The 26,639-nt window shown below is 40.5% G+C and overlaps 2 protein-coding genes across 9 annotated transcripts in view; one reads left to right on the top strand and one right to left on the bottom strand.

The window, feature by feature from the left end:
* Positions 1-22,605, bottom strand: part of ANGPTL2 (angiopoietin like 2) — a 29,487-nt gene extending 6,882 nt beyond the window's left edge. Inside the window, exons 1-2 of the mRNA XM_082207719.1 lie at positions 22,037-22,605; positions 10,107-10,951 (exon numbers count right to left, since the gene is read on the bottom strand). Of these exons, the coding sequence (XP_082063845.1) occupies positions 10,107-10,905 (799 nt within the window). The 5' untranslated portion in view covers positions 10,906-10,951; positions 22,037-22,605. The remainder of the gene's footprint in view (positions 1-10,106; positions 10,952-22,036) is intronic.
* RALGPS1 (Ral GEF with PH domain and SH3 binding motif 1) overlaps positions 1-26,639 on the top strand; it is a 232,333-nt gene that overhangs the window by 112,413 nt on the left and 93,281 nt on the right. The window lies entirely within an intron of this gene.

Below are 26,639 nucleotides of genomic sequence, written 5' to 3' on the forward strand. Positions count from 1 at the left end.
TAATCCACACTCGTGCAATATTCACTTAAGTTAATCTGCACTGGTGCAATAATCTGCACTGGTGCAATATGGATGCGGGTGGTGGTGTGGTCTAAACCACTGAGCCTCTTGGCCTTGCCAACAGAAGGTCGACAGTTTGAATCTGCAAGATGGGGTGAGCTTCCGTTGCTCTGTCCCAGCTTCTGCCAACCTAGCAGTTCGAAAGCATACCAGCGCGAGTAGATAAATAGGTACCGCTGTGGCAGGAAGGTAAGTGGCATTTCCGTGCGCTCTGGCACTCGTCATGGTCCTCTGTGCACCAGTAGCGGTTTAAGTCATGCTGACCACATGACCCAGAAAGCTATCTGGACAAGCGCTGACTCCTTCGCCCTGAAAAGTGAGATGAATTCTGCACCCCATAGTCACCTTTGACTGGACTTAACTCTCCAGGGGGTCCTTTACCTTTATATTAGTATCCACTATAATGTGCTTATAGTAAAGTAATACTGTGAATCTTGTATTTCAAGGCACCTAGAGGTATTTTTCTTCTCAGCTGTAGGACAGCTGTGTTCTACAGAATAATGAAAAAGTCGTTTTATTTTTTAAAAAAACTTATCTCCATGTTTGGGATAAATGTTAAAATATGTGCAACAGTATGCAGAGAATGATCTATGTAGGCTTTTATCAGAGATATTATAATGATATATTTCTTGGCAGCAAAAAATAGATGTCTCTATGGGTGGTTAATAAGATGCATGCTTATATCCATATGCCAGTCGAAATTTATAGAATCATAGTATCTTAGAGTTGGAAGGTACCCCAGGGGTCATCTAGTCCAATCCCCTGCAATGCAGGAATGTCAGCTAAAGCATCCATGACAGATGGCCACCCAACCTCTGCTTAAAAACCTCCAAGGAAGGAGACACCTAAACCTCCTGAGGGAGACTGTTCCACTGTCAAACTGCTCTTGCAGTCAGAAAGTTTTTCCTGATGTTTAGTTGTAATCTTCTTTCTTGTAATTTGAAGCCATTGGCTTGAGTCCTACCCTCCAGAGCAGGAGATAACAAGCTTATTACATCTTCCATGTGATTCCTTGCTTGTTCTTTTTAAAAAGCCACTTGAACCAGTTTGAGTTACTACATTTTTATAATTTGAAGCTTTAGCAAGTATTTATCTCTACCATCATCACCCCCAAATCCTACAGATGTTGTGTTCTTAGAGTCCAAATGAACAGGAAAAATACAGATCCCCCCTTGTTTGTTGTTGAAATTAGAATCAGTATTTTACCAGGCTTTCATCAACGGTGAAGCAAGATATAGATTGCAGTCCTGCTGCCAGTCAAAGCATGTTTGACGTTTCACGAAACAGTACAGTGGATGCTCAGGTTGCGAACATGATCCATGTGGGATGCACGTTTGCAACCCGCAACGGCGTGTCTGCGCACGCGCGGGTTTTGATTTGGTCTTCTGCGCATGCGCGGCCACCGAAACCCAGAAGTAACCCGTTCCGGTACTTCCAGGTTTTGGCAGTCCGCAACCCAAAAAAACGCAACCTGAAGCGTCTGTAATTTAAGGTATGACTGTATAAATGCTGCTGTGCCAAGAGGGGGTGGTGGCATTCAGGGGGCATGCTGTAGGCAATCATGGATTTGCAGAGTCTGAAGCCTTTTGTTCTTCTGACATGGCCGCAAAATTGGCCTCAAAGCATGTCAGCCCTTTGACTGGCATTGCCATTCCTCTCCCATTGGAGTCAGTGTGAGGAAACATAAAAAATTCTACCCCTCTACCTTGATGTTTAGCAGTTGCGCTGCCTTGGAATCCCTACTCCACAATTGCTCTATTTGTTTATTAAATCAAATTTAAAGCAAAAAGACAACTGGCGCTAATAGTCACAAGAAGCAACACCGTACCCAAATACCATATTTTTTCTCAGAACATGGGAAAGAAAGCCATCAGAGGACAAATAGAATTAAACATGACACCCTAGGTAGAGTCATCCTTTCTTGAGGAAAACTTAAATTGCAGTTGAACATCTACTGGATGCCCTGCATGTTATTCTATGCAAACTGAGCATGTGCCCCACAACACTCGCTTGTGGCAATGCATTTTAGGGGAAGTTCTTAGCATAAAGTACTTTTTAGGACGCTTCTTATCAGAATGCTGTGATAGCCTTCAAAGAAAGGTTCATCAGGCATGGATAGTTTACTTTGTTATATGTAACAGAAATGCTTTTTATGATTAATGTAGTAATATGGCCTTCTTAATGAAAATATAATAGTGCCCCCCACCAGAACTCTTTGAGTTGTACACCCCTGGTCTACAGCTACATTAATGCAATTTTCTATGAACAATATTGCTCAATATGTATTACTATACAGGAAAAAGTGGGCCTTGTTACTGTAGTTTTTCTTGCAAAGTTACTTGATGAATGGAAATAATGGATGGAAGTGCTACAGAGGGTGCTACAAATATCACATTCTGACTGAGTTTGCAGTTGTCATGTCTTGGAGAATATTGTCATTTTCTTGTGGTGCTCTTCAAAACTCGTAGAAGGCAGAGCGTATTGGTAGCGTCCCTTTGATAGTGTTTGCACAGAATAAAAGAAAGGGCCACACTAGTTTTATTTCTAAGATGTAACTGAAAATAAAATATGTTGAATTTCAGCTACAAAACTAAGATGGGGAATAAATTCAACACAAGAGGGTTGCACACCACAGTTAAAAAATAGTAATGTAAAACAGCATACTATATAACATACTGGAACCTCTCTTCCCCCCCCCCCCCATAACTTATTTAGAGTTAAGGAGTTTGTTGCAGCTGTACTTCTTGTCACACAGCATTTTTTTAAAAAACCCAATGTGTCTATTTTGCAGCAATTTAATGTACTGTATGTGCACTGGGAAGTTGTGCCTAATGCCTATAGAAAGCTGCCAGAGAGAACAGGGTTTAAGCTTATTTTTACAGGAGAATGTATTTCTGATGAGTTTCATCCTGCAATGCTCAGCATCTTTACAAAAAAATGAATATTTGTATTCATTGGATGAAATTTCCAGACTATTAAAGCAGGCGGTGGACATCATAGTTGCACTTGAATTTGTTTCCAGGCACATTTTACAATAGATAAGTTCCTTTTTAGAAATGCTATAATCTCAGTTCATTCTTCCTATCCCCCTTTCCCATTGCTGATGTTTAAAAAAATAACTTATTTAAAAATGGTGGGGAAGATAAATTAATCAGATAGAGCTTTGCAAAATTGTTAGTTAAATGATACTATAGAAGGGCTTTAGGAACTCTGCAGTTTATGATACATTTCCAGCATCTCCCTTGGAGCCAAGGACGTTTTCCATGACTGAATAAAGGAAAATACAGTTTTGTAGGTACTGCGTTCAGATCCAAGTTCTTTAGAGTGGGAAGTAGGTGTCCCTAAGGAGGTGCTAGTAAGTTGGAAGAGCAAATTATTCTTGGTCCCCTGGCAGTATGAACAGTAGAAAGAATCTGTAGTAATAAGGTAATTGTTTAATCTCTCTGCAGGGGTGCAACTCTAGCTCCTGCAGGAGTAACACAGTTAGAAATTTCCTGGGTAGGTGGGTTGCATCCAGCTGTTTCCAAACCTAAGCCAAGGACACTATCCTTAAATTTTGGGGAGGGCCAGGCGATTTTCTTAATATTTAGAAGCTTCGTTTTGCTAAGAATTGTGAAGTTTGCCTTGGAATGAAGTTTTTTTTTAAAAAAATGTTTGCAACACAAAAAACCACACTTTATTTCTCTATTCTAGAAAATGTATTTCACACATTTTAGAAAATATATTTCATGCAGGGTTACTTGGGCAATAAACAAAAAGAATTGAAAAACTGTAGTCCTTATGTAATAGGACTAAGAATTAAAAGTGGTGTCTTGCAGTTAATGATGCATTCCTGTCAGGGATGCAAACAATTGGGAGGAAAAAATGTATTAATGCTATATTTTTGAAATCTTGCGCAAGCAGTTGCAGACATCCTCTTGCAGTGCAACTATTATATTCTATGGGTTACATCAAAGGATGAGAAACATGGTGAGCTGAAAACACAGGCTGAAGCATATGCACGCTAGCAGGTCATCAAAATGTAAGGAGCTCATACAAAGTTTTCCAGAGGAGCTTGTGCAAATGCAACAATTTATTTGGCTCTAGGCTTGTTTTTCTCACCCAACATTCTTTACTAGCTCAAAATGGCCCTTCCATATGCAGAAAATGCTTTCTGCCAATGGAAGTGGCATTGGATCGAAGGTACAAATCTAGTGTTTGGTGCTGTGAATTCCTCCTATTTCTGAATAAGAAATGGTTTCTGTTCAACTGCTACCTTTTGGGATCATGGAGAAGAAAAAGTGGGGAAAAGCTCCTACCAAGCATAGGAACACAGAAATGTATTTTTATATAAATAGTATTTAAATTTAGGTATTATTATTAAATTTAGGTATTATTAGGTAGCCATGGCTAAGAAATATGCAAGGTTTTATACCTGGCCACAATAATGGAATCTATTTAGATCCTGACATTAAATGATTGCAGAAGGGCCATGTGAATTCACCATCAGTAGTCCAGAATGCTGTAGTTTTAGTTATTGACTACATTCTTCCAGGACCTAGAACAAATTTGTCTGGAGTATGTGCTCTAAAAAACTCTATTTCTATTCCTTGCCATGAAAACCAGTACTTTGCAGCATTAATAATAAATCATGCAAATGAATGTAATTATAAACATTACCTTGTAATTATTTATTTACTACATGGCTGTTTTCAGTTTTGCCAGTCAAGAGACTAGCAGAACAAGGAATCTTGCAAGGCACTGAAGCTATGCCCTTGGAAATCTTACTCAGCCTGATTTCAACAGGCTACCCACTTTCAAGCATAGTTTGCTAGGAAACTAGCAAGGAACTACATGCTTGCTTTTTAAAAGAAACTGGAAGTTGTTTATCTCAGGAAACTGAATTCTGTGACTTCTCTGTGTTCCCTTAGAATTGCAGCATACTCAAGACTGGAGTCAACTTAACCCAGTATTGCTTGCATAAGCTAGCACAAGGGGACTTTCCTCCCTCTCCTTCCCCCATGCTTCCCCCAAATATGCTCTGGAGAGTTGGGAGAACCCCAGAACAGCACATAGAAAGAGATCTAGCAAGCCATCTAGCAAGCAGAAATGCTTATGTTGATGGAACAATTGTATTCGTGTATAGAATTCCACCCTCACAGTTGTGCATATTAGACATAGTTTAAGGGCCCTTTTTAAATATAGTAACAGCTTTGTTCGTAGCTCTATTCAAATGTTTTGTTGTAGAATGAGACCATTTGGCAAGTAGTTTGACAAAAACATATTACTTTAATCCTACCCACAGAAAATAGCAAGTCTAATAAATTATGGCACTACGAAAGCTACTCCTTTATTCTTAGTGACGTTCATGAGAATGTTTTTCTCCAGCACTACTGTCTGAGGCTTATGTGCAGCTTCTTTCCAGTTTTTGTTGTGGAACACTCTTTCCTGGCGCTTGAAAAATTGTATCCGTCACGTTTTATTTTCTCCTGGGATTTGTAAAGAAGTTTAAACTCACTGTGACACTATCAATGAAATTTTGCCCGAATTGTAAGTGTTTCTGTTGAATTTATGATTTACTACATATGTCATAAGTTGACAAAATATATTTCTGTATATAGCTTTAAAATATGATGCCATATTTCTCTCCCCCCCCCAACCACATTTGGCCTAGTTATGGAATTAAATGTTGAACATGTAGTGCTGTTGTTCTTACTTTGTCATAGTAATGATTATGTATGGATTTGCTTCACTAAATTTGGAAGGGTATTTCAGGATTAACAAAACGTGTTTACAAGTAAAATTTTATATCTTGCCTTCAGTGATGGGATACATATAGATGTTCCCAGGTGGTTTCCCATCCAGGCACTTGTCAGATTCAGACCTCATCAGACTATGTTCTGTAAACTTTGATATGAATTTCTCATTTCTGTTCCCTAAGACCAAGGTTATGATCTGAAAATAGACATCATACTAAACTCTGTCAGAAGCCCCCTTTTTAAGCAACTACTAAGTTACTGAACAGGGGACGCGGGTGGCGCTGTGGGCTAAAGCCTCAGCGCCTAGGGCTTGCCGATCGAAAGGTCGGCGGTTCGAATCCCCGCGGCGGGGTGCGCTCCCGCTGCTCGGTCCCAGCGCCTGCCAACCTAGCAGTTCGAAAGCACCCCCGGGGGCAAGTAGATAAATAGGTACCGCTTACCAGCGGGAAGGTAAACGGCGTTCCGTGTGCGGCTCTGGCTCGCCAGAGCAGCGTTGTCACGCTGGCCACGTGACCCGGAAGTGTCTCCGGACAGCGCTGGCCCCCGGCCAATAGATGTGAGATGGGCGCACAAACCCCAGAGTCTGTCAAGACTGGCCCGCTCGGGCAGGGGTACCTTTACCTTTTTAAGTTACTGAACACTATGCTAAATTATAGTTTAGCACTACAGAATGAGTCTGAACAGGATAGGGCTTACATATCCACCTCTTTTCCTCTGACATGGCCATGAGATTGGAAGGTTTTGTTTCCATTTTCAGCTTCCAATAGTTATGTACTTCCATCCAAATTAGAAACTGTGCCAATATTTACTATGGTTCAGGGAAACAAGCTAGCATAATCAACTGTGTTTTGACATTGGCTTGTTCTTCAACCAGTGTGGCCAACATTTGGCCCTCCAGATGTTGTTGGACTCTATCTCCCATCAGCTCCAGCCAGCATTGCCAATGACCAGAGATGATCAGTTTTGTAGTCTGATAACAACTAGAGGGTCAAAGGTTAGTGACCCTCACACAAAACCATAGTTAACACAAATTATTGTTTGTTTGGGCACAGCCATAACATGCAGCTACGCTTAGTTGGAAATGGGAGCAACAGGTTGTATCTCTTTTTGTCTCTACTAGAAGAGAACAGGTTAATGGGGAAGAATTCAAGTCTACAGACACATGTGAGTACCACTAAATCATAGTTTAATGTTACGTGTGAATCTGACAATATGCCATGGTGGCAATGGGGGAAAGCTTAGGGCAAGTTAAAGTAGTGTTGGCTTTGTCTTCATGCTTCTGCATTCAGTCTTGATTGGCCTTCAGTATGAATATGCTCTCATCTGCTAAAAACCTATCTGGTGTCATACCAATGACAGTCTGATGAAACTGGAATTCAGCAACTTGATTCTTTTCTTTTGTTCCCATGTGCTAACATTCATGTGAATAGTCTCTAAGACTACAGTCTTTACACACATTCTAAGAAGTAATCCTCATTAAGCACTCTGAGGCATACTTTCAAGTCAATATGCATAGACTAGACAATAGGATGTTCCTATCTAGTCCAAATATCTTTAAATCCCTCACGCCGAGCAGAGCTACTGCTTCAGCTGGATGGAGGAAGTAACATGAACTAATGGGACCTTCTCAGCAGAGATTTGTGCAAGTAAATGCCTATGCCTCTCATGAAATTTCAAAATGCTAAGTAGTCCCATCTATGCCTATATCCTTTCTTTGATGTGGCTATAGCTTTGCGTGTCTTTTTAAACATTTGTTTATGAGATCTTGCTGCCTAACTTTATTCTCCCCCTCATGCTTCCACTTAGGTTCCTCTTATGGGCCATGAGAAAGCCAAACTATTGTCTCTTGTTTAATAGTGCTTTCAGTACTGTGTATATGGCAAATGATTCTCTGATGAAATTTTGCGCTCCTCTTCTGAGTAACACAATACCCAAAGGTGCAGTCATCCAGAAACCTGTGGCTGAACAATGTGATGCTTAAGTGCATTTATTTATTTGTTTGTTTGTTTGTCCCCCCCCCTGCTTGTAGCATGACTTTTAACAATGGGCTCAAGTATCAGTAACAGGGAATTTTTCTTCTTGCTACTGGTATTAAAAACAGTGTTTTACCTGTTTTTTATTTTGATTCTTTAATTGCTGCCAGGTTGCCATATTTGATGTCATGTTTTAGCCTGGAGCAAAGGTTTCTGGCCAAGTTATAATCCATTTGAAATCAAGGAGTTCATAATGGAAAAACTGATAATAACAATAATAACATTGCTATTTGGAGTGAGGTCACCTTTTACCACTAACCATTTCCTTAGTAAAAACAATACTAGCAGAAAACACAACCATGTGTATTTAAACATGCCTGATACAGCCTGGTTTCTTTGGGCCAAAAGAGCCATGAATAGTCTTTTTGGTTGTTTTACTCAGTTTTTAAGTAACCTCTGAAATGGTCGATGCATTAAAAAAAGAAAAGTTATGACTCCTTTTTAATAAACCTTTTTATTTGGTTGTTTTATGCTGTACATTAAAGGACCCTGGAATGTTTACGAGGCTTAATAAACTCTCAAAATCATCATAACCCAATATTTCACAAATGAGTTGATTATTTTTTCCTGCCCTTGCTATATCCTACCACCTGTCAGACTGTTTTATTTGGCAGTGTGTGTGTGTGTGTGTGTGTGTGTGTGTGTGTCCAAGGGGCGGGGAACATGAGGCCCTCCAGATATTGTTTAACTCCCAACTTTCACCACTCTCAGCCAGCATGGCCAACATCTGGGATTGGTGAGAGTTGTAGTTAGTCCAGCAACATCTGGAGAACCACAGGCTTCCCAACCCCAGTCTGTATAAACACGTGCTCTTACAAGATAAAAAAGGTAAACTCATACAACACTGGATTGGATCCATTCTAATCCAGTTGAATTTAAATAAATAGGACTTAATTTTCAAATCATGAGTAACTTGTTCCAGTGATTTTGATTGTATCCTTCTGCTTTAACTTGAAGAAATAATTAACTTACCATTGCATATAAAAATTATGGCGCATAGGACCCTTGGCAGACCCATGATGACAAGGAGTTGCAACCTTGTACTCAGAATCGCTATAGCAGGGATGGGGACAATTTTTGAGCCCAAGGGCTGCATTTCCTCATATGCAGCTATCCATGGACTATGTACCAGTTGTGAGTAGGATCAGAGCCAACAAATGGGTTACATTGAACCCACACAATAGTTAGAGGTGGCCACCCATACACACCCTACATCTCTCCAGCCTGTCAAGAACTACACATTATCAGAGCAAAGCAAGCTGCAATCCCTGGTTTGGACGTAACCACTAAGCTGTGGATAATGGTTTATTACCCTTGAACCTTAGTGGGAGGAAAACAACTCAGAAAGGCACATTATTGGTAAATTATTATTGTTTACTATAACATGTGAACCGGGCCAAGACAGGTGCCTACAGTTTTAATATTTCATTGCTTGCATGAAAGTGTTTTTCTTTTGCCAAGTGTTTTTAAATAATTAATTTGATTCCATGTTGGTCATTTGTTCTGTATCATATTATTTTTAATTGTTTTTTAACTTTATTTTATTTTATTTTATTGCACACCACTATTATACTTTCTATGAGTTAATGGTTTATAAAGGCTCAAATGAATGAATGAATGAATTGAATGAAATATCCAAATTTTCTGCATTTTAGGTCAGGCAACATGCAAAGCATCTTTAGAAAATAAGCTAATCCCATCTCTATCACAAAGTATTGACATGTCAAATCCTGTTATTTTAAAGCAAGAATGCAAAATGTATAAAGCGGTTTCATAGCACTATCATTTGCTCACTTCATACCTTTGATACTGACCTCAATGATCCCATGCCTATGCAGCAAAATGGGGCTACTGAAACGTTGAGGATGTCAGTTGGATGTGACAGGGAACAAGGTGGAGTTGGATGAAATTGGCCTGACTCTCCCCTCGCAGCTTCTGGTATTCTGGAGGGAGGATTAAGGGCAGTCCAGAATGCTCCATGCTTTTAAGAAATCAGTCTGATCTGAAGATAGTGAGCAAAAAACTACACCTCTAGCTCCAGAGCTTAGTTGTCTTGCACTGTTGCACTCTGTGGTTTTTTCAAAGAGCTCAACCCTGCCCTGCCTGATAATTCTCATATGTCCCCATCTTGTTATTGCAGCTGGGTGTTTATCTCACTCTTTTAAGCTCTGAGGTGTCATCATTACAACTTATACACAATAATGAGATTGAGACTTTGTTTTATAAAGCTGTTTAGGCATTAGTGATATTTAGGTATATTGAGTACTCCACTTACCTGATGGTTTGTCAGTGGAAGTTGGGATACTGGTAACTGAAGACATGGTTGGGAGAGTCGGTGGTAGAATCTTTAAATTCTGGTCACTCTGGATCTCATTGGTGGATATTTGGTTAGTGATACGATTGTAAGTGGGAGGCTGGTAGACTCGATTTGGTGGCTGTGGAGGTTGTGGGATTGGTTTAATGGAGGGTGTTCTTTGGCAGTACTCTTCTAGCTGTGCAATTATTATAGACTGGTTATTAGCAATGGATACCAAATGTTGGTACTTGTGCTCCAGGTCTTTGTATTTATTTGCAAGCTGCAACATGTCAGCAGTCTGATTCAGTATCTTATTTTCCAGTTGGGAAAGTTCTAAAGCATTGTCCCGTTTTCGGATGATCTCATGCAGCAGCTGCATGTACAACTGGGTGACCCGCGAGTTCATGTTGCGGCTCTCTTTTCGTAAAAGCTTCACCTCATTAACAATTCCTCCATCTACCTCCACCAGCTGCTGGAGGGTTTCTATTTGCCTCTTTTGCTTTAACAGCTCATTGTTCAGTAGCTCTAGTTCTTGCTTATTTACCCTGTTTTCAAGTACTTCGGGTTCCTTTGAATTAACACAAATGGCACCCGTCACTTTCTGCTGAGGTACAATGAAGGTATAAGTGCACTTGTCTTGTGTGTCGCTGGAGCGCTTATACCTGTTTGTGTAAATGAATTCTTGCTCCTCTCCTTCATCGCTGCCTTCGAAATCTTGGGTCTTGCTGGCACGCACTCCCACAATAGCCATTAGCAATAAGCAAACTGCTGCCTTCATGGTCCCTTTATTTTTGAATTGGCTTGTATGAAAAGCGCTTTGTGATCTGTTTTAAATATTAAGTACATACACAATATTAAATACCCAGTAATAAATCACAGCAAACAAAAAAGCAGTACTGTTCTACTAGGCAGTAAATGTGTTTTAAAAATGGTAACTGATCCTTAGAAATACCTCTTTATTTAAAAGTATGAAACTGTTGTTCAAAATCAAGTTAGCAGTTAGGCAAATTTAACCAGAAATCTGGTTAAATTGGCCTTCTAAAAAGAGAATGGACAAGGTTGTCATAAGCCTCATTGTCTGTAGTGACTAGGTGTCTCCCTTGTGATGGGGGGAATAAATAAATAAATATGTATATACAGACAGCATGTTAGTAGCTTACAGATTCTTTTGAAGTAAATAGTAACACCCTGGGCTTTGTTCTGATGATTGCTTACATCTCTCCATCTCTCCCTCCCTTGCTCTCTCTGATATGTAGCTTGCTGGGGTGAGCAAACTTTTTCAGCAGGGGGCCAGTCCACTGTTTCTCAGACCTTGGGGGGGGGCTAATTTTTTTAATAATAATGAATTCCTATGCCCCACAAATAACCCAGAGATGCATTGTAAATAAAATGACACATTCTACTCATGTAAAAGCATGCTGATTCCCAGACCGTCCGCAGGCCGGGTTTAGAAGGCGTTTGGGCCGGATCTAGCCCCCGGGCCTCAGTTTGCCTACCCATGCAGACTGAATGGCTGTTTACAACCGTTAGAAGCAGAGATAGAAAGAGCGCCCTGCACAACTCTGTTTAATGTTGGTGGGAATAGCAGGCTGAGATGAGGAAAAAGTGGTAGGTGAGAGCTCACTGGTTGTTGTTTTACTAATAAATTGGGATAGATTAGCTTCATACAATGCCCTCTTGTCCTATCAAATTTGATTTGATAGATGATTTGAAATAAGAGGAGGCATTTTGAAGATGTGTCCATATTCTGCTCTTCTGCAGGAAAGATAGTCATTAGACTGAGTGAGGCAGCCACCTCACATGATTGATTTTGGATGTTATTAAATGGCAACAAATATTTAATTGCTGTGTTTTTATTGCCAGGTAGAGGCATCTGTGGGGTTTTCTGCCTCGTGCCAAAATAACTTGACCAGCCTTGTTTACTATAAATCTTAATTAGGTTGGGTGGAGGAGTACAATCCGGTGCTCTGCCTCAAGAAGAATATATTGTGACAGATGTAGTGCCTGGTGCCTTCAGTTACCGAATGCTCAGTTTTACTCATTGCTTCATTTTCATTTACTATGGCTTACAGCAAATGAGTAAGTGTGCTGGTGGCCAGTGATAAAATGGTGGTTGCTTTGTTCCTCCCATGGACCTCCTGCTGCCACTCTACAACAAGCTACACAACAAGTTTGTTTAGTGTTAGCTGTAAAAATGGGCCCATGGTTTGTCTTTCTCAAAGCAAACCATGAGCTGTGTAACCATGATGTAGCTCCCGAGCTAGGTTCAATTCTAATGTTCTGCAAAGTTCAGTCCCAAGGAAAGTCTTTAAAATAGTGAGCATTTAATAAAAATGATTTGAGGGGAAAATTATAGTGAACATTGGTTCTATTTTCTCTTGATGTGTATTGCAGAGTTCTTTGGCTGGAATATCTAGAAGTAGCACCCCAAAATGTTTCTGGGTTCCCAAGAAAACCTCTCAAAATTGATTATACAATTAAACTTCTATTCAGACCTTTCGAAAAGCCTACAGCAAGGTAACAGCAGTTTTAAAAAAGGAAATACAATAAAACAGAATACTCGATGCCCTTGTGGTCTCTTCCAACTCTATGATTCTATGATTCTATGATTCTATGATTCAAAATATCTACTTCATAGATGTGAAGATTTTGTAACGCCTAACTAATTCCCAAATCAAAAGCCAATCCAAATGAAACAGCACTTTAGTAAATACTTGAGCTCAGACTATGACGACATCAAGAAAGGATTTCTAGTGTTAACATAATGCATGATAGTACTGTATGACAAAATTCTTTTGTGAAAGGAAGAAGGAACTGTTATAAACTCTGTGTAGTCTTTAAAGCAATGCCAGTCAAATTCTTGAAGAAATTTGAAGCATAAATTAAAACTCCCTCAGACAGCTTTAACTTGCATTTGCACAGTGGGTCACACTTGGTGACCCTGGCAGGCTTCCAGCCCTCTTACTTTACACAGTTGAACTATTCTTGAAAATGTCTTCAGCATAGTAGTTGTTAAAAAGCAGGCTCGGGGGTGGGAGTGAGGACTTGCTTCAATGTATAGCTTTCAGGTCTCTCTTTTCCCTCTTTCTCCTTTCAAACCCTTATTCAACATGACTAGAATCTCAGTTTTTCTGTTGAAATTCCTTCATGTTGTATTTTTACAGTGTTTCTCCATTTTAAGAGTAGGCTAGCATAAAGGCCATAATGCCTTAATGCTCTAGTTTTTCTATCACAAAAGCTCCTCCTCCTCCAACAACAACAAAAGTGCACAGATAAAGATCATTTGTATGAAGATAAGTCATAATATTAGCAATGATTGTACTTAGATGCACTATAGCAGCAGCTGTTGCTATTTCTATCACTAGTAATTTATGTAGCATTTTATATGACAGTGTTTATGTCCCTTTGTTGTGCCAGCTTTGCTGATGTTAGTGCCATGGGCCCCTTGGCTCTGGCATGATATGGCGTGGAGGAGAAAGAAGGAGCAAATGGGGGACTGGAAGACTGGCATCCAGGAATGAAGAAGAGATGTCCTCCCCTTGTGACTCTAGATGTGAGAGAGGGAGAAGCAGAGCTGCCAGCTCTCTCCTCTGCTCCTCCTGAAGAGTTTCTCATCAGTGAGGAGGGGAGGACTTTGGCCAGCAAGAAGGAGGAGCTGAACAGAAGGAGGTGGCAGCCAAGCTAGAGGCAGAGGTGCAGGACACAATCTTGTCGCCAAGAACTAGATAGTGCCTTTGAATGTGAGATCAGATGCACCCAGCCAAACAGCACACTTTGTGCGTGTTGCAGAACTATAGGACGAACGAGTCTTCTGAGTGAGCTCACCCTGCCTCATCTTTAAAAGCTTTGTGGGAGGGGCATGTCAACTGTTGGGACATATTCATAGGTTTTGTTCTATTGTGAACCTTGCTTATGAACTTTGGAATCTTGACTTCTGGCCTTTGTGCTTGCTGCTGAGCCTGTACTGCTATTAGCCTGAATAAAGATTTCTTCTTTGTTTACAAGTAAGAGTTGTTATCACTGTACTTTGGGACAGGAGCCTGAGAGTAAGACTGATTGTTGCTATTTGTATTTAAAGATGGGAAACTGAAGCTGAAAGTGACTTGTCCAAGGCCACATAGTGAGTTTATAGCTGAGGTGGAACTTTAGCCAGATCAGATTTCAGCTCCATAGCCACTCAACCCTACTGGCTCTCTTTAACAGTTCTACCTTTCACCTTTCCTTCACACATTTTTTAAAAGCACATTTCATGCTCTGAATCCAAAAGAAAAAAACCCATGCCTTTGAACTTGGTTTACTGGTTTGGAGAAGTTCTTTTGCTGTTGTGTTTTAGTGTGGAATTTTGAGTATGCTGAAATCAGTGCCTGAGCTTCCATTAACACAAGTAGGACTGGGATTTCTTCTAACCATCTGGTCTTGGCTATTCAAATGGCTGGCAAAGGGGTAAGAAGAGTGAGGCAGTAATGGACCTTACTGTGTTTACTCTTAAAGCATTTGTTCAACTAATTGTGTCTCGAGGGGCACAACTGAAAATGTTCTTATCTAATAAGTAGAGGGGAAACAAGCTTCCAAAGAAAATATATTACTTTTCTCCCCTGTTCCTGACAAGGAAAAACAAAACTAGATATTTTCCTTGGCACTTCAAGTTACAAGTGAGAAAAGCAAGACTCACTGTGGGAATTATCATGTTGCACTGTAAGGCTTTTTTACATATACTTTCAGCTTTTAAGTTATAGCATGTTTTGCTACTTTTGTTAAAGTTGCAAATAAAATTTCTTCAAGTTCTATCAAATTATCATTGTGATTCTAGATAAAGTTTTCCTTCCTATGCCAGGACCTCATTTATATTATATCTGTAGCTCAGTGCAAGTTAAGGGTCCACTAGCATATTTCCTTAACCAGGAGAGGAGAGTACTTTATTTCTAAATGCTAGAGAGAATAAAAAACAGAGCTTTTTTCAGCCAGAACTCACCAGAACTCAGTTCCAGCACCTCTCAGGTGGGCGCCAGTGCCATTATAAGAGAACCAAGGAAGCATTCATGGAGAGTTCTGGCACCTTTTTCTAAAAAAAATAGCTCTGATAAGAACTATATGATAACATTTAGCAAGAGCTCAGATAGATTGGACCCAAGACATTTTGCCATCCCAAGGGGCTATATTATACGATTTGAGGACAATGTCCTAGAATCTTTAATGGTGTCACAAAGCTTGCACTGACATACCCCTCAAAAATATTCTTCATCCCCAGTAATTTCATGTGTTGATTATACAATTAAGACTAAAATGCTTGAGATAATACAATGTTGGAATAATATGTTATTTCTGAAACAAGAGGCACCTTCTAGGAAACTCCCCCCACCCATTGAAAAGCACTATGCCTTTTATGCAATTTTTCGGATACCCTTTTTGTTTTAGATACTTTTTCATGGGGAGATCAGAGAGAAAGTACCACCTCGGCTTACAAATCTGTGTGTGCGCGCATGTATATTATAGATAGATAATGCACACCACATGTACAGCAGCCTGCACTTACTCCCATCCCTTTGTATTTGGCTTTCAGGTGGTAGCTCTGTTGGGAACCTTTTTGAAGACCAGACCTGACGCAGTTTCAACACAATTTTTTATTTCAGTTGCCCAGCATCCTTGTAATAATGATGCTGTCACATAGCCAATCACATTTGGCTAGGCAATACTACTTCAGAGGCCAAACAAAGCTAATTGGGATTGAGAGCAATGTTTCTGTTCCCTCTGAATTAGCTTCAGTTGCCCTTAGTTAACATTGTCACATAGCCAAATCTGATTGGATACATGACAGTGTCACACTTGGACCAAAAAAGTTTCACCAACAAATAGATGCAAAAGGGATAAGGTTAGGCATTCTTTCAGGAAACATATTTCACCTGAAAACCCACTTTTCACACTGAAAATATTGTTTGGATAATATGTGGCTCAGTCCTAATATCCTGTTATATATCCTGTGACTATTTATATAGTCACAAAGTCGTAGCCTGCAAGTGGTGGCTTGGTATTGCATGAGACATTTCATGAGAGCTCTTACCTTTGTTATCTTCACAACTGTAGAGTTTTCAAATAGGGGAAAAAGAATTGTGGGTAATCTTATTTATGCAGTTTTAAGGACTACAAATTACTATGAATTATATGTTTGAGGGAGAACATTTTGTAATTTAAACAAAGATTCTTCTATGAGTCTTTGCAGAATTCTTTTTAAGTGACAGAGCTGATGTTTGGAAAGCTAAAGTCAACACTGCAAGAGACTAATCTACTTCAGATCCCATAGTAAAAGAAACAGGTTATACTTTGTCTTTACTAGCATGTGTATTTACTAGGGTTATATTAAAATTTCTTACTAAGACAAATGGAAATCCCCATAGCCATAAAATATCATAAAGGTATTTTCTGTGCCTAAAGATTTAATCCATTTATCTTAAAGATATCTTGTTTGTTTGTTTGTTTTGCTATGCTAAAATGCAAAGAGCTGTACAATAGGAATTTATCAGTGCAGAGTATGCAGGTGGCACAATGCAATGTTTTATGGGAAGTTACATTGCACTTTGGAGAGAAGCTAAAAAAACAAACCCACTAAGCATTCTGGTCCATTAAATGTGACCTCAGCTAGGTTTTTTTTGGGGGGGGGTTGTTTTGTAGGCGGGGAAAGGAGGATTGAGCAAGACACCTTCAATATGTTCTCCTCTCTCAATAAGTGTACCCCCTCACTACTATTGTTGCCTGTTGGTGCTTCTCATCTGCTTCATCAGTGCCATCCCATGATTGCTTGCTAGACAAAGCCAATAAGAAAGCAGACAGTGACAGCTACTGCTCATAACTGTTGTTTGCTTGCTTATCCGCTTTGAGCCAGAGCAAGAGGCAGGTGCAGAAGCAGGTTGCAGTGACAAAGAGATGGAACGGGTCCAGGTGATTCTAATCAATAGACCCTATACTGGGGTGTGGACATTCACCAGGTGCCCACTAATGCCAGCCTTGATTCTGCACCACTTCTCTCGGGCAGCCACTGCTAATTTGCCTGCTTGCTGTCTCCCAAGCTAGCACACACCTGTTGTCTTTAAGTCACTTTTTCTCTGCAATTTAGCTATAGTTTTCAGAAACATCCATTGTTGACCTAGCAAGCAGGACTGCCATAGTATGTTTCTGTGTGGAAGATATCTGTGTGTCATAGGCACTTATTGGAATGTGTGGATTATATCATCGCTGAGTTTCTTGCTCCATCTCTCCTGTTTATCTACACTATCTTGAAATACCACTGAAATTTCAGCAGTTTTACTTCTGCTCTTTGGAGGTTGTTGATCTACTTTGTATTTCACTGACACTCTGGCCTGACTAACAACTCAGCTATACCCCAGTACCAAGGCAGGCTTTTATGTCTTAGAGGCGCATTTCAGCATATAGCTACTATTATTGCTGTACTAAGAGAGGGGTGCAATGTCTCTGGAAGGCCCCATGCTGTACTGAATCAGAGTCCATTGCTGGTTTAGATGCAACCACTTCGAGGTACCATTTCCCATGGTGCACATTGAAAACATACAGAAAATATCTAACAAGAGTTCAGAATGCATACCTTTAATGCCTGAACAATTAATGCTCAGGGAAGAAGATAATTGTATGAAGTTTTAGAAAGCTCATCAAAATTAAATCAGCCTTAGTAAGTCAGGAAAACATATATTTCACAGATATAACAAGCTCAAAGCAAAGATAATCAATCTGCCCAGCAATTCCCACTTCACTCCTAACATCAAAAAAAGAAGATCATGTTTAAATATATGTGATCGCAATCACATTTAAAGATAGATGGAAACCCAAGGTAAAAGGTAAAGGTAAAGGTACCCCTGCCCAAACGGGCCAGTCTTGACAGACTCTGGGGTTTGTGCGCCCATCTCACATCTATTGGCCGGGGGCCAGCGCTGTCCGAAGACACTTCCGGGTCACGTGGCCAGCGTGACAACGCTGCTCTGGCGAGCCAGAGCCGCACACGGAACGCCGTTTACCTTCCCGCTGGTAAGCGGTACCTATTTATCTACTTGCCCCCGGGGGTGCTTTCGAACTGCTAGGTGGGCAGGCGCTGGGACCGAGCAGCGGGAGCGCACCCCGCCGCGGGGATTCGAACCGCCGACCTTTCGATCGGCAAGCCCTAGGCGCTGAGGCTTTAGCCCACAGCGCCACCCGCGTCCCTATGGAAGGAGACATGGAAACCCAAGTTAATACCCAAATGAATATGAAAGTTCATGGTCTTTCCCCTTTCAATATATGTATGTCATAAATTGTTTAGGCAACTGGGTACCAGTTTTTGGAGGGTTTTTCTCCATAATAGTTCACAGGCGGAGTAGTGTATCAAAATGTTTTGGCCCAATTTTCATAAGCAGCAAACCTTCATACCCAAATGAATGAGAATTCATGAAAGACCTAGTGTTTAGCCATGTGGTATTTTTCCCTGAAAAAATAAACCTGAGTCTCTGACCATTTATGAACATACCAGATTGCAGTAGGCAGTTCATTGGTGTATTATTCCCTTTCTCTGGGAATAATGTAGAATGCAAAGCTGTAATGGGTGTTTTCTGTGCAAATGTCCTTTAAAAAAAATCACACAGTGACAGCAGTCAGTTAAATTATGCTGGACAACACCCAACTACTAGGTACTAGTACATTTGTAGTTATATAAAGATGCCACTTATTTTATAATACATTCTATCATAGCTAGAATGTAGAAAAAACTGGTTTGATATCTAATCTGAATTTTGTAGAAGTTGTAATTGTGACAAAAGTATTCTAATTATAGATACTCTAACTAGTTTCCCATCTTATTGTAGATACTGTAAGTTGTCAGACTATTTCACATTCTCCTTCTTTCCCATTTCCCCTAAGCAACATAGGCCTTGACATTTTGTTATAATGAGAGTTACTAGATGTTGGGTTAGGGGCCACCACCAGAAGACCACTGAAGTATTTTGTTTGTGTCAGTAGACTTTGATCAGCTAGCAATATGAATGGTGCAAATTCAGGGAGCTTTCTGAATGTTTGCTATCCTGGTGAAAGTTTGGAACCATAGATGACTCAGTAAAAAGGTAAAGGTACCCCTGCCCGTACGGGCCAGTCTTGACAGACTCTGGGGTTGTGCGCCCATCTCACTCAAGAGGCCGGGGGCCAGCGCTGTCCGGAGACACTTCCGGGTCACGTGGCCAGCGTGACAAAGCTGCATCTGGTGAGCCAGTGCAGCACACGGAACGCCGTTTACCTTCCCGCTGGTAAGCGGTCCCTATTTATCTACTTGCACCCGGGGGTGCTTTCGAACTGCTAGGTTGGCAAGCGCTGGGACCGAGCGACGGGAGCGCACCCCGCCGCGGGGATTCTAACCGCCGACCTTTCGATCGGCAAGCCCTAGGCGCTGAGGCTTTAACCCACAGCGCCACCCTTCAGAAGACTCAGTAGTAGATTCTTATGTAAAATATTTGGAGCCTGTGAGCTATAAAGCAGTTTGCACCCAAACTATAGAGTGGTTTGCTTCTAAACAAAGGGCTACAGGGGCCAGTCTTCAAATCATCCACTATGGCATAGAGCTCTGCTTCTTAATGATAGAAATGTGCTAGCAGGTGCACATAGCTGGTAGAGAGGAAAGGTCACTCTGTACATGATCACAAGAGCTCTTTTCTTTACAGTTGCTTCATATATAGCTGAAGTTTAAATTGGATTCTTCTAATAATAATATAGAAGATAATCACTCATATCATATTCATCAAAGAGAGGGACTTAAGATAGTATTAACATATTATAAATCCCTAGACATTTGAGTGATTGTATTCCACATTGCTATATTGGACTAGTTCCTTGTACTGTCAGTCTTATTAGTATGAAAAATAGCATTGCTGCTTTCTTGCAAAAAAAAAAAGAAAGGGGGGAAAAGGCACCTGGTTTGCTCTCCCTTGATGACTTGGATTTCATTAGTAAGTTTCTCCATCCACAATGGCAATTTGCCAAAAAATACTGTACCAGAGATATATGAATAGAGTTGTATTGTTCTACCACAGTTTTGTCATCACAAATCTGGCAGCAAGTAACATGAATCTAATGAAATTTTTAAATACAATGCTCCCCCAGGCTCAAACAGTGAAAATAGCTGACTACATTTTTTTAGCAACTGTTTGCCTAGTTGTGGTGTTGACCTCCTTAAGTACCTCATCCCAGAACCTTACTACATGCAGACACTCCCAGCACAGATGAATATAAGTACCCTGTCAATAAGTGCTGAGTATTGTTTTGTTCTGCTGGAGCTCAAATTAGATATTTAAGGAATGAAAAATTATGTGAGGTACTTTTAATGACTTTTTAAAATTATTTTCTCTCCCATCCTGTCACATCCTTTGTTGTCACCCTAATTCCATGTAGAATGGGTTCTTGTAAAAAAATTCAACAGGGGTTAATCTCCCAGGTACTCGTGCATTTCGCAATCCAGTGTGCATAAAAGCAGAAGGGCTTAAGAGCCAAATAAGATTTTTGCAAGACAAAGTTCTAGATGGAACTTGCTGTAGAGTATGTGGAAACACTCTTCTTAAGACAGGAGAAAAGTAATTATAAGAGGCCACTTCATTGTGTTGGATATTGTAAGGAGCAGACAGATAAGATATTTTTTAATGTTAACTATCATAACAAGCATATCGTACTCCTCAAATGTGAAACATGGTCTGGCAGCAAGTGTTTTTTTAATATCAGAACCATCCAAAATACTTAACCCCCAAACAGACACACACACTTTGTTACTGAACCCCTGTGTGGCAGAAGCAGTCCTGTTTTTCTGTGTAATTTAAACTATGCAGGTAAATGCAGCCCCCTTCATTTAGTTGAGAGCTCCTCCAGCAAATTTCCCACTTGCTGAGGAGTGGTATAGATGCCCCAAAAGACAGGGATCATTGATTAATTCTGCAAGGGCATTGTTTTGAAATGGTACCGAATGCCTTCAGAAACTTTAAAGGATTACCTATCCCAAACTTTGTATCCTTCCTCTTTGAGATTGCTGACAAAAGATGGCAGGCCCTATAACTGCCCCTGCAACCTTTGTTTCTGAGATAAGCAGGAAGTTATCAGCATTTTGTTAGAAATGTTAGAAAGCTAAACCCAAATGTTACATTTGTTCTTACTCCCCTTTAACAGTGGCCTCACTTTATTTTCTTTTAAGCCTATCCATGCTGAAAGATGTGTTAACATTTTTTGCTTTCTGTTTCATGTGTTAAGAACTTTGCAAAATAAGAGCTTTCCAACACTGTTTGATCATATCTTGCTTGCTTCAGATTTCCCACTTGGCATCTATTGCAAAAGCTGTTGCGAGGACTATTCCCAGCTCTACTTAGCTTGGACTTTTTAAAAAATGAGTTTTCACTTAAACATGCAAACACTGTGATATTCTAGGAGCTGCTACTTAGAGGAACTTTCTGTATCTTTGATCAGTGCGTCAAAGGAAAGTAAAGACCAGCTTCCTGGGTTGTAATACAATAGTCCTTTCAAATAAGTGACACAAAGTGTAGAGGATTTTCTGTGTTATATTTAGGAAGGAAAAATTATTTTGCACATAAACAATCAATATTGTGATGGACTGGTTGTTGCTGATTTTACTTTAAGAAATGCTTAGAACTTTGGCACATCAACTAAATTAACAAACATTCATTTTAATTATTTTTTTTAAGTCTATGCAGATCTAGTAACATTTCAGTGTTTAGATGAATTCATTTTAATAAGAAAACCACATTTTAAGATTTCTAACTCAAATTTATCAGCCTTATCAAAAATCTGGCATTGTTCTTCTAAATCAAGAGCACTTTTGAAATGACTTTGCAGCTAGCACTGAAAATATAAATATATGTTAAATGTGACACATCTCAAATTCTTACCCTGTTTCCTTCTGGTTTCTCTCTTCAATCTTGAGACTTGTTTTAAAGATAACAATAAAAGATTCACTGACTAGATCATCCAGAGAAATAGTGACATCACTGATTGCAGCAAAATAAATGCATTCATTCGCGATGAGGGTTATCTAGTTTCTGTTGCATGAAAAGCTTCATGCATTTGGTACTGTGCTTGGACGGATAACATAAGAAGGCTATTGCAGTCCTGTTACTTCCTTATTGTTTAAATTCTTGTTCCTTTAACTTGCTTGCTGAATCAAAGCCTTCGGTCCCCATGCTATGGACACTCAGGGACAATAGGCTGCAGCACCGACTTGCTTTTCAGGAGCTCTGCCTCTTTGCATTTCAGTTTTGAAGCTTTCAATCCATCATTTCAAGCGAAGCTAAAACAGCCCTATTTGAACTTCAGCTTCTTTGTGGTGGATTTACATGCTGGAGGAGGGGGGGAGATAATCAAGCATGCGGTAAGCAGACAAGTTCTGGTTGGATAAGCTCCGCTTCCCCCTCCCACAAGAGCAAGGGATCCACCAGCAAGAGACACATTCAGGGCCTCCCCTTAACCACAAACAGTAGAGGGCTGGCTGAAGCCAAACTTTTACCCGGTGATGTCACAGCTCTCCACAGCTTGGAGAAATCTAAATGTGCAGGAGACTGCCTCCCTGGACTTTGTCAGAGAGCAATGCTGAAAAGCTACAGACAGCTTTAGATATGAATGCTTCATACAGCTTTAGCCGCTGCTGTTCAAGGCAGGGTGTAGTTCTCTGGGATTATGTAATAGATTTTTAACTAACCCCCCACCTAAAAAAATAAAAGTGGGTGGTGTGTGTGTGTGTGTGTGTGTGTGATCTGAATAACTGTGACTCATTCTTTATAATTGAGTGTAGAACTTGCATTATAATACCTAGAAATGAGATTAATGGCTAAGCATTCACTATTTTAATTGTAATTGGGCTGGATGGCTGTGCTTTCTCCCTCATCCCACCCCCATGCATTCTCTCTCTCTCTCTCTCTCTCTCACACACACACACACACACACACACACACACTTTTCAACTCTCTGTTTCTCCCTGCATACCCACATGCCCTTCATTTTCCTGGAAGTGCAACATAATTATTCTTCAAATTTGCCCAGTGGGCTGCTTTTAACTACTCCTGCCCCTAGGGGAAGCAGTAGTCTCAAAACTTGAGAGAACCTGCTTATTGGTCCAGGCCCAGGGGATGAGATTTACCTGTTACAACTATGTACAAGTTGCTACACAATTTCCGTAGAAAGAATTATTGCATTGCTTGCGTGATAAACTATATGTGTTTTAGGTTCTTATTCCATCCTAAGTGAGTGGTGCCCAGTGCAACCCACCCCCAGCTACGCTGTCTCACATGACCCAGAAAGCTGTCTGTGGATAAACACTGGCTCCTCTGCCTGAAGTGAGATGAGTGCTACACCCCATAGTCGTCTTATGCTGGACTTAACTGTCCTTTACCTATTCATTGTGACCCTATGTGAAGTCAGCTGGCTTTTAATGTACTTCAGATTGCATGTTAGTGGCTGTCTGCTTTGTCATGCAAATTCTGGGACCAATTTCAAACTGTTAACTGATTTCCACACCTCGCACACTGACATTAACCTTAGGCACGGAACTATGTTAGCAATGCTTCTAAGTGCGCATTTGTCATACTGAAAAAATGTACAGTTCTGGAAAATGTTTCCCTTATCTGTCTGTCTTTGAAAGGCACTTGGTTGTGAATAAGCGGGAAAGATTTACTGAAGAAAGTACCAAGCTTTTTGGATCCTTAGGTTGGTAGTTCATACCTACTTTCCTGGATGATCAGTGTTGATCTGTAGCAGCAATACTTTGATTTGTATTGCGGTGATTACAGTGAAAATTTGTGGGCTATGGACTTCCAGTTTGCCACAGATCGCATGCAACAACCTTTCTGGATGATGGTCCCTTTGCCCACCTGGCCCTCTTTTCAAACTCAACTTTAATTTATTTCATACTTACACTTACTAGACACCTTATTTAAAAAAAATGTGTAGACATCATACAATAGATTCTAAACATGACAGTTATACAATAAAAATCAACAACAGGATAAAAGTGAGGTTAAGACTATCAATGGCTAATGACCACAGTAGTTATGTTCTGCTTCCACTGTCAGAGGCAGTATACCTCTGAATACCAGTTGCTAAAATTTGCAAGTGGGAAGAGTTGCTGTTGCACTCAGCTCCTATTTGTGGGCTCCTCATAAACATCGGGCTTGACCCCCATGAGTATGGGATACCAGACTAGATGGGCTGATGGGATTGTCCAGCAGGGCTCTGGATAAAACCCTGCACAAAGCTTCCAATTAGAAAGCAGAGATAGGGAGATGGTTTGAGATGTTTTTCTTTTCTATATATTTCCTTTCCGGGGACACTCTTCTAGATCTCTCTCAGAATGGAAACCATATCTTTGGCATGAATATGTATGCTTCAGTCATATGTAAATTACAGAATAATCTTAGATGCCATGATAATCTTTGATCAGTTGGTAATTGTTATAGTTAAAATTCTTGACCCATGTGTTTAATTCGCATGAGTTCTCACTATAGGTATATTAAGCAGCAGGCTGGCTGGTGGCGACTAGAGGGCTTGAGAGGCATTATTTCCCCATTCTTAAACTCCGTAGCTCTTAAGCGCCTCTCGGCTTGTGAATAAGGAGAATCTCAAAGTGTACCTATGAAGAACTCCTGGCTGTATTCTGGTCAGGCATTTCAATGTGGAAAAACAGTTCAAGGTAAGGGAACTGTACATTTTTCCAAAAAGGAAAGGATATTGGTGACCTTTCCAATGTTTATGATACTATCTGAGGAAATTTCATATTAGTAGAACTTGGCTGTACCTCAGTAGTTGCTTGCTACCAGTGGTAAGTGATTTTGCAGGCTTCATTTGACTGATCACTATTCATCTTTGAAAAATTACAATTCACTGACAATTTGTGAAATTGCAAAACCTGCCACCCCATAAATCTCGTGCATTTGGGTTCATTTTGTTTGTATCTGAAGTCTAGGCTACAAAGCACAAATAATCCTGATGGAGCCAATACGTGGGCCTGTGGAGATTATATGTAGCCTTTCCAGATGAAATCTGTTAAGCCCCAGCATTGACTGCTTTTAAAAAGAAGATCCGGAAACCTGTAGCTTTCAGTTGTTTTTGGACTCCAGTTCCCTTCGGCCCCAGCCAGCTTGGTCATTGATACTGGTAGCAAAGAAGTGGGTGATAGGAGCTGTAGACTGGCAACAATTGGAGGGTCATAGGTTCCTTATACCTGTAGTTTTATGAATTGTTTGTTGCTTTTGCAGCTTGTTGAAATTTTTGGCTTGTCATTCAAATGATTATTATTATGGGGAGCGCGTCACTTCCGGGTTTCGCTGCTTGCACATGCGCAGACGCTCAAAATGACATCACGCGCATGCACAGAAGCGGCAAAAAGCGACGTGTGCATGCCCAGATGTGCCCTTGCTAGTTACGATTGCTTCTAGATGCAAATGGGGCTCCGGAATGGATCCCGTTCGTATCTAGAGGTACCACTGTAATCATCATTCCCTCTGAAACAGGTGTGGTGGTCTCAGGCCATGGTGCATAATGCAGCCCTCAGGGCTTCTCTTTCTGGCCTTCAGAACTATCCCCAGACCAGACTGTTCACTGGTTCTGCTCTGACAGAACAGCAGCCCTCAGGTGCAGTTGCCTGGATAGAATGTGTCCTTGAATTGTGGTGATGGGGCTTGCCTGGGTGGAGCGGGGTATGTGGAGATGCTTGTTTATAGAAAGCTCTGAATTCTTTGTGGCTGTAATGTAGCCCATTATACAAAGCTGCATTGCATCCATTACTCTGCCCACTGAGTCATGCCCACCACTATCATGCAGCTCTGGAAGGTTTCCCAGCCCTGTTGCAAAAAATACAGGGTGATTCATAATGAGGCATACAGTTTAAACACACTATAAAAAAGAAGAATGTAATATATCTTATGTTACCTGCAGGAGAATGTTTAATGTTTTTTTTAGAAACAGTCACAGATGTTCTATGTGTGTACCCTTTGTCACATGGCACACATCAAACCGGTAATCCACTTCTACCCAAAAGCAACTCACCCTACATGTTGATTTTCCCGGGCTTCATTGAATGGCGGTGCAAACACTATTGACGACTTCTTCTGATATACACGGTCGTCCAGGACTTCTAAGTTTGCACAAACAGCCCATAGTTTCAAATCTTTTATGCCAATCATAGATACATTTTCTGCTTGGAGGTTTTTTTTCCAAATTGCGATCTAAACTGCACAACAGTTACAGATTCCGTTTTGCTCAATTCAAGAACACAAAACGCCTTCTCCATTGCAGACACAGCCATTTTGCCTGGCTTGTCACATGATACGTGCACTATCGCCTGCGTCATTTCCCTCAGTAGCGGAACACAAACTTTATTAGTACATATGCCTCACGGTTCGCAGTTGTGGTCCATGTCATTGCCTTTTAGTGTCTTACAACATCTGGAAACTGTATACTTCATTTTGAATCATCCTGTACTTACCGTATTTCTCTAGTGTT

The sequence above is a fragment of the Podarcis vaucheri genome (assembly GCF_965113315.1).
Source record: "Podarcis vaucheri genome assembly, chromosome: Z".
Lineage (NCBI taxonomy): Eukaryota > Metazoa > Chordata > Lepidosauria > Squamata > Lacertidae > Podarcis > Podarcis vaucheri.